The 8,979-nt window shown below is 37.1% G+C and overlaps 1 protein-coding gene across 1 annotated transcript in view; it reads left to right on the forward strand.

Annotated features, from left to right (window-relative positions):
* LOC117119445 overlaps positions 1-8,979 on the forward strand; it is a 16,954-nt gene that overhangs the window by 5,312 nt on the left and 2,663 nt on the right. Inside the window, exons 3-5 of the mRNA XM_033264271.1 lie at positions 40-138; positions 8,426-8,541; positions 8,729-8,817. Coding sequence (XP_033120162.1) covers positions 40-138; positions 8,426-8,541; positions 8,729-8,817 — 304 coding nt within the window. The remainder of the gene's footprint in view (positions 1-39; positions 139-8,425; positions 8,542-8,728; positions 8,818-8,979) is intronic.

Below are 8,979 nucleotides of genomic sequence, written 5' to 3' on the forward strand. Positions count from 1 at the left end.
ACATTATGACTGATGATATATGTTATTACAATTTTTCAGAGCTCGAGATAGGGTTCGAATCCCAAACGTTTACTGAGGACTTGGATTTTGCATTGACTTTATGCTTTGAAATAAGCATAAATATAATATTGTTTGAAGGTTTGTATGGCGAAGTAATAATGTATAGTAATGCTTGCGGTACACCACGTAGATACTGTAGTTCTGAAAAGAACTGTTGTTGGTTGAGAGTGTCTAGACGTTTAGATTGCGTTGCTTCAATCGTCAGCATATATATTATTTTCCTGAAGACGATTGAAGCAACTCAATCAAAACGTCGATACATTCCCAACCAAGAACTTTTTCAGAACTATCTACGTGGTGTACCGCAAGCATTAATATATTATAATATTTTTGTTGTAATAATTGTGTTGAATATGTAATTAATTTTTGGACTTTTTTGCCGACATTTTGCAACCAGCCTACATACTAGACAATTCTTTACACTCATGCAGCCTTTCCTACTTTATTTAGGCTTATGCGGTAGTGAGGGCCCTATGCAGACCAGCAGCAAATTATAATCAGTGCCCAACAGGAATGTGTTGTTATAGACAGAAAAAAATATATATAAATTATTTGAAGCGAATGGAGTGAACACTGTAGAATTGTTATAGTATATGGATTTTATATCCAGAACCCAATAGAAACGTTCCTCTGGTGTTAAAATACCTTGGAACAAGATCTCGTAACTCCGATGGGGCAGTATAGTGTTCACATGAGACCATTCAACCATACATTGTCTGAAACTAGAATGCTTTTGTTATTGTTGTTAAGTTTATTCTGTATCGTTGGAGATGTATAAATATTTTGTTTGTACATAGAAACACCATGAATACATTTCAGGATATGCTTCACTGCAATCAGGATGATTTTTATTTTATTTCTCAACAACATACTATAATTAACTTCGTATTCTTTGTTGAATTCATTCAATGTCATTTCCTTCAGTGGGGTATTTACGTAGGCGGCATACCACAGTATGATGTTCAACTACATAGTGCTTTTAGATTTTATAGATTTTATAAAAAAAATATCGGCACGCAAGTTGTTGTTCAACAAATGCAGCCACCCCTTCATCTGGTCACAGCTATCTTGTACATGTGTTCGCAATTACTTGTTAATCTCGGATGTATTATAAGAGAACTTGTAGAAGATCATTAAAATTTGTCTACTAGTAGATCACAACCACTTGATTTTCCATCCATCGCTGATCCTGTTAGCGACATCCCGGCCGGCCCAGACACCATATGGGAATATGTGCACAATATCCCACTCTCAAAAGCAAGGGTCCCAAATTTCCCGCAACTCTTGGGACTTTCCCGGAAATCCGGAGGGTCTCCCACTTCCGCAAACAATCAAGAAACTCCCGCAAATTCACAATATTTGCATGTTTTTTTTTTTATCAATTGTTCCAAGGAAATCAGTTCCAATGGGTATCACTTAGTGTAGCAAAATGAAATTGAATGTGTTAAGAAAGCTCATTAACCAGACCATTTAATTGGCGGATTCAAGGGTGGGGTAGCCTATTTTTTCCGTAAGCGTGTGACGTCGGCGACAATTCTTTCCCACCTGCAGCGGCTCGACTTTGGAATATTCTGCCACCTTATAAAAAACTTCCACTCTCTGTCAGACAGTAAATGGCCACTCTTAAAACCTGTCTGCTTACTGATTTTATTTGTGTTAGGCTGGATTTGGTAGTTTTTGCATTCATTCATTTGAATCTTTGTATCCTTTATTACCATATTTGATCATATTACCATATTTGAAAGCATGCTCTGTTGGTTTTTGTTGGGGTGAGCTGTGAGAGAATTCAGTGGAGGGTAGTTAGCGCTTTGTAACCGCAAGAAATAAGTGCTATAGAAGTAACAAGTAATAATAATAAAAATGAAGAAGACAAAGAAAATTATATTTAATTTTAAGTATAGTCTGAGAATCCGATTTCCGGCCATCTAGAGGTGCATAATCATAAATCATAAACACAGACCTGAATTCCGTCTGTGAATCCATGTCACATCTCCATATCCTAGAGCCGCCAATTCTGTGAATTTTTTGTCATGGTCCAGTGAAGAAAATGACGGTACTAAATTTTGGTGAAGATCCCGAGTAGTGTGTGTATATGAGGACCATTGATATGAATCCGTCCCAAACTATATACCAAAAACTGATCAACTGATCTGAATAACAGTTTCAGGAAAATGCTCTATGGAACATATATTGGAAACCAGATGAAATTATTTAGCCAATTTTTAGGAAAGTTTAACCAAGTTACAAGGTTAAACATTGTACTGTTTGAAGGTTTGCATGGCCAAGTAAAATGTTAAGATTGCGGTACACCACGTACCACCACGTAAAGAACTGTTATATTAACAAGGAAAACATTATCAAATTTGATGACGATCCAGATTCAAGTTACTCCCCTGCCAACGTGAGAAGCATCTGCTTACAGACCAGTTACACTGACGTCCGCAATCTTAAAATGTTTCGAAAGGTCAATGAATGATTTACTTAATGGACCTTTCCGCTAACCCCTGCCATTTAGATATTGTCGCTAAGGTCCCACAAAACGATAGTGGCTTTGTTCTCACACGGCAGCTAACGCTTAGCAGGATCCGGATCCTGCTAACCGTTAGCTGCCGGGCGTCCATGCGAGAAAATCCCGATCCGGATACCAACAATATGATGATTGAATCACTGGCCAATAAGAAACTGGAAATTGTAAACGTGTACGTGTGATTGGTTGATGAAACGCCCTCAACTTGATGATTAATGGTTAATGGTTATTAATTTCGTGCTTTCGTGAGAACCAGGCTAGCAGCCTTTATGTTAAAACATACGCGAACACGTGCGGTTGTGGGACAACACGTGTGATTGTGAGACGCGCGCGTATTCCTGTCGTTGTTCTGATTGGTCAGTTGTTAAGTTTGATTGACAATCCGGAAAGGTCTATTCATCATCCAGTGCCGTTTGCTATGGAGGGAGCAACTGAGGGATTTAAGACGAAATTATTACATTCATATCTTTTAATCATCACACTGTTTGCAACTCCTTTTTAATAGTATATAACTTGTAATTACTACTTAAAGTTTAAATAACTCTGGGAAGTTTTATAAAGCAGTCTTTTTATGAGATAGACTTCACTTTGATTTTGTTGAATTGCATAATAATTTAATTAGACAGTAGGCAATCGTTTCCCCGACAGACCAGAGTTTACATCCATATCAACCACTAATTGGAGAAAAAAAATATATATATATGCCTCCTCTGGTACACGGAAAAGATAGGCCTACTCCGGCCAGTTGTCTATCGTTTAGAAAATTATTAGTAGTTGCAAGTGATGTAATTTTGAAAGATTCCTTACAAATAAAATGCAGCATTGGATCAAAAGTAGGTAACACCGATCTAAAGTTATAAGCAGGCCTGTCTAAAGTGAAATTAGTGTTATACAGTATACAGAAAAACTTTATTGATAAGAGATTTTTTAGTACGGTGTCCTGGTAGTGTTTTTTTTAATGACCTATAATCTAAAAGCAGTCAGACAGAGATTTGGAACAACACGTTCATTTATTCAACAACAACTCCATGACGTCATAAACATCATTACGTGACATCTTCCCCTTTAAAAACAAAGACACAACGATGTCCAACTAAGCGTAATTTTTACGAACTGTTTTAACTTAAACTTCTCTGTATCTCATACTGTAAGTTTGTTAATTGTAACACCACTTCTCAATCTAGTTTGTATTCTGTGAACACTAGTATTGGACTGATTTCCAGATACTGACACTTCTGATGATTGATTTGGATTATGAAGATTATCATGAATCATCGTGAATGAAATCATGGGATCGGGCACTTGTGGATTGTGACTCGTTTTTGACAGATGCCTTCTTTTACGCCTGTATCGCACCTTTATGCTTAACAATGTATGAGCGTGGTGTGCTACCATAGCTTACTACTTTACTTGGTTCACTCCATTTGGATTCATGATTTAACTTTATCCTCACATTATCACCCACTTTAAGTTTAGATAAATCCTTAGCTGATCTATTATAATTTGTCGAATGTTTTATTTTTGCTTTGTCATCGTTGCCCTTGACAACATTGTGATGAATTAACTTGGGGTATAATTTACTAGGTAACACTGGTAATGTAGTTTTAATCTCTCTTCAATTCCCAGCATGAGCTGTGCAGGAGTATAACCTGTGGATTCACAAGGTGTGGCATGATGCGCCATTAATGACATTATGGGATCTTTGGTTTTTAAGATACGTTTTGCAGCTTGTACAGCCCACTCTGCCATACCGTTAGATTGCAGATAATGAGGACTAGTGTTCTATCCCAAACTCTTCAGTAAATTCTTTGAACTCATAACTACTAAATTGGGGAACTCCATCTGTTATTAGGGTTTCACATGCCCCAAATCTAGCAATCTATAGACTTCATCTCATTGATGATTCTTTTTGCAGTGACACTTCCGTGAATGTTTATGATCTCCATAAATCTAGAATAATAATCAATAATTACAAGATGTTGTTTACCAGCATACTGGCACATATCTGCGGCAACCTTTTTCCATGGCCGATCTGGTAACGGTGTTGTAATTAAGGGTTGTTTAACATCAGTCGACTTATGTATTCAATGTTCACAATGGTGTACCATTTGTTTAATTCTGTTATTAATACCTGGCCACCATATAGTTGCTTTCGCCCTTTCCCTACATTTTTTAATGCCAAAGTGGCCTTAATTGATGTATCTTATTAAAGTTATCACCCCGTAACCCTCTTGGAATCACTATTCTATCTTCATACAATAATAATCCATCCTGTACTGACAAGCTACCTTGAGCCTCATGAAAACGTTTTACGTGATCAGGAATGTCACGATAATATTTTGGCCAACCATTAAGCAATAGCTCTTCATCTTTAGATGTCATATCTTGTATTTGATCCATACGATTTGATGTAATTGGGACTACAGACATTACATGCTCAACATGATATTCAATTACTTGTAACTGACACTTATCATCACTATCATTCACATTTTTAAGTGGTTTTCTCGACAAAAGGTCTGCCACTACCAAATCTTTACCAGGCTGGTGCTCTGCAATAGCACTAAATCTCATAAATCGCAGCAATAATCTCTGACATCTGATTGGCACTTTGTCAATATCCTTATCATTAAACAACGGAATCAGCGGTTTGTGATCACTCTGCAACTTGAATGATTCTAATCCAATCAAATATCAATCTAAACGCTCACATGTCCAAACGCTGCAAGACATTCTTTTTCAATTTGCGCGTAGCGCTTTTCTGCGTCCGTTAGAGTCCTAGAGGCATACGCAACAGGATACCAATCATTGTCATGCATTTTGAAATTGCTCCTCCAATGCCGTAGGAGGAAGCATCAGCATTTTAAGAGTAGAGGTTTCCGATAATGCTTTCTTGACATCCTCAAATGCCTTAATCTACGCTTGGTCCCATCTCCAAACTGTACTCTTTTTGAGTAATTCATTCAATGGGTACAACATTTGTGCCAGGTCTTTTAGATAACGACCTAAGTAATTAACGCCTCCTAAAAAGGTACGCAATTCGCTCTCATTTTCCGGTGGATCCATATTTAAGATTGCAGTGACGCGATTAGGGTTAGGTCTTACACCCTCTTTTCCAACTATTTGACCCACAAATTCTACTTCCGGCTTTCGAAAAGAACATTTGTCGAAATTTAGTTTCATTCCTACAGCATGGACTCTGTTAAGCACCTTAGACAATACCCTATCATGGTCTTCAACATTTTTACCACCAATAATCACATCATTCATGAAAAAATAACACTGTGGAATATCCATAATTAAATTTGACATCTCGCGTTGGCATTATTTCAGGCGCTAGTGACACACCATTGGGTAACCGCGTATAGCAATATCTACCAAAAGGGGTCATGAACGTAGTTAATAACTGACATTTCTCGGAAAGACGAAATTGATGGAAACATCCACTAAAATCTAATGTACTGAATACAGTACAGTCTGTCATTTTAGTAAGAACAGAGTCCGTGGTTGGCATAGTTTACGGCTCGCGTTTAATTTGTTTATTTAGTTTACGATAGTCCCCGCATATGCGTAAACGCGCCTTCCCGTTTTTTGTGTCTTTCCGGTTAACTGGAATCATGGGACTACACCACTCTGTCGGTTCAGTGACCTTACAAATTCTATGTCCAGACTCCATTATAATTTAACTCAGCTTCCACATCTTTAATCAAAGGGTATGGGACTCTATGTGGAGTATTAACCGAATATGGAATAGCATTATCATTTTATGTAGTATTGTTTTACTTTTATATACACCATCCGTGCCGAACAACTCTTCCGAAACTTTTGGACTGACCGGTAAGTTAAGCATCTTCAATTTCTTCGCAGATTGACATACCTTTGATTCCGTTTTACAGTGAGTTAACATGATATACTGTATATTATTAGGTACTTCAGTAATCTGTTCATTATTAATTTTGATCAGACCCAACTTTACAGATGCATTTCTACTAAGGAGACTGTCACAGCTTCCCTCAACCACACGTACTCTCAAATAGGTATTAGCTGTACCAATATTTCCCAGCTTAACCACAAATTGGCTTTTAATGGACCACCAGGGGTACCCAATATACTCTTGACAGGGCGTGGTGGTGGTGGTGGCTTATTTAAATTTGTATAAGTTGTCTCAGTAATTACTGTGACAACAGCCCCAGTATCTATTTTAAAATCGACATAAGTTTCATTCAGTTTAATCATAACTCTCCATGGTGGTTCAATTACACAGCCTATTTTACATTCAGCCTCACTAATATTACAATTTACATTAGTTTGATTAGTTAAGTGATCAATAACATAAATATTTTCATCATTATAATTACTAGGCTCATAATAGACAACTTCCGTTAAGACAGTCCTGTTCTTGATTCCATGTTGTTGCCGGGTCTTTTGTTGTGGTCTCCTTGTACGACAGACGTTAGCAAAATGGTTTTTTCCTGAGCACTTATGGCATGTTTTTCCCATTGCTGGACACTCACTACCATGCATGCCTCCACAGCATTTTGCCTTTGCTGAATTGGGCCTTCTAGTCCATTTTGTAGCAGTGGGACGAAAATTGTGTACAGCATCCAGCTTGGATTTATTTGTTTCTTCTGCTTGCTTATTCTGCAATTTAATCAGCTCGTGATGCCGCGCTTTTTGGATTGTTTGATCCAATGTAAAATCTTTTAGTTGCAGCTCCATAGCCAGTCTCTTATCCAACAGACCATTCACAAATCTTGTTTTAATTCGGCGGTCCTTATCACTAAATTGGCAACGTTCGCTCAAGTGATATAAATCTCTGATAAAGGATTCAATTGACTCACCCTCTAGTTGTCGTCTGTTGTCAAACTTTACTTCTTCATCAAATAAATCCACCTTGGGTGTAAAATAATCGTCGTATTTCTTTAAAACAGCGTCAAACGTTGTTGGGCTTTGATCATCTGGAATAGCGAAAGATCTGTAAATCTTATCTGCTTCTTGCCCCATGGCATATATTAATGACGATATTTGGATATCGTTATCCTCCTTATGTAGTTTCGTCGCTAGTCGAAACCGTCCAAAAGTCCCTTTCCATTGCAGCCATTCACTAGGCTTGCTGAAGTCGAATTTTTCTGGAGGGTAAAACTTTGCCATCTTCCAGCGCGCCGGTACTGTACGTTCGCTAGCTGAAGATGCACTCACCTCGTGATCGGCTTTCAATTATCAAGCCTGCTTTTTCAAGTTTTAACTAATTACCTGAGTTGTTATGCAACGTGCCTTATTCCAGTCTCTTCTATAACTTTTTATTCTTTTAATTACTGTGTTGACCGCTTCCACCATGTCCTAGTAGTGTTTTTCTTATGACTTATAAACTAAAAGCAGTCCGAAAGAGATTTGGAACAACACGTGCATTTATTCAACAACAACTCGTGACAACATCATCACGTGACATACGGTAGATTAACTTTAAACATGAAAAAAAAAATGTGATGGTTATCCTTTCCACCTTTATATACTGGAGTTGGCAACAACTAAATAAATATTTGTGACCCGTTAGCTTAGAGTTTCTAAGTACGGCAGTTTGACTTTAAACAACAAGTGTAACAATACATTTTATCCATTTTCGCCTTTGGTTGAATAGCCCAAAATGAATCTTTAATTCCCGAATAAACTGTATTTCTGACTCGGCTTCGTGAAAAGAGGATTACATGACTCTGAAGTAGCTACTTGGTAGGTTTAGCTAAAAGATCATGAATAGATATACGCTTTCATAAAACCATATAATTTAAATTACGTCTGATATCTAACTAAACAAATGTATATTCTGTACTTTTAACGCAGTAATATATCTGAAGATGTCACTAGAAGCATTGGCTTATAAACGTTGTAACAGGGAAGACGACATAGAAAATGATGTAGGCCTAACCGACGGTATTTCAATGAGTCAGTTAAGCAATGTAAGTTGTGCCATACGTTATCATTTTATGATGCATTAACGTTACCAAAGAGTACGTGTTACTGATAATTGACCATTGTTTACACTTTATGTTAAAGAAGAAGTGTACTGTGTATAGGCTTACATTGTATCTCTAATTTGCAATAGTTATATTGAATTACATTTTTTTCTTTATAAAATTAATATAGAAAGACAATTTTGAGGAACGAGGTTGGATCGCTAAAACGTTTAACAAGAAAGAGTGTAAACGATATGTCAAAAAAGACCAAGACGGGAAGTATGTCCTATAACTTTCTAGCTATATTTTGCTTTCAATTATTATACCGATGTTATCAAATGTTATTATAATTTACGGTTCCGTGGTTCTATTTGCAAAACATTAGCCTGTCTCTCTAATTTGGGAGTGAATCGGTAACCGTCAGAATAAATGTCCCATTTC

The sequence above is a fragment of the Anneissia japonica genome, unplaced genomic scaffold, assembly GCF_011630105.1.
Source record: "Anneissia japonica isolate Jap-2015-1 unplaced genomic scaffold, ASM1163010v1 scaffold287990_len610157_cov183, whole genome shotgun sequence".
Classification (NCBI taxonomy): Eukaryota; Metazoa; Echinodermata; class Crinoidea; order Comatulida; family Comatulidae; genus Anneissia; species Anneissia japonica.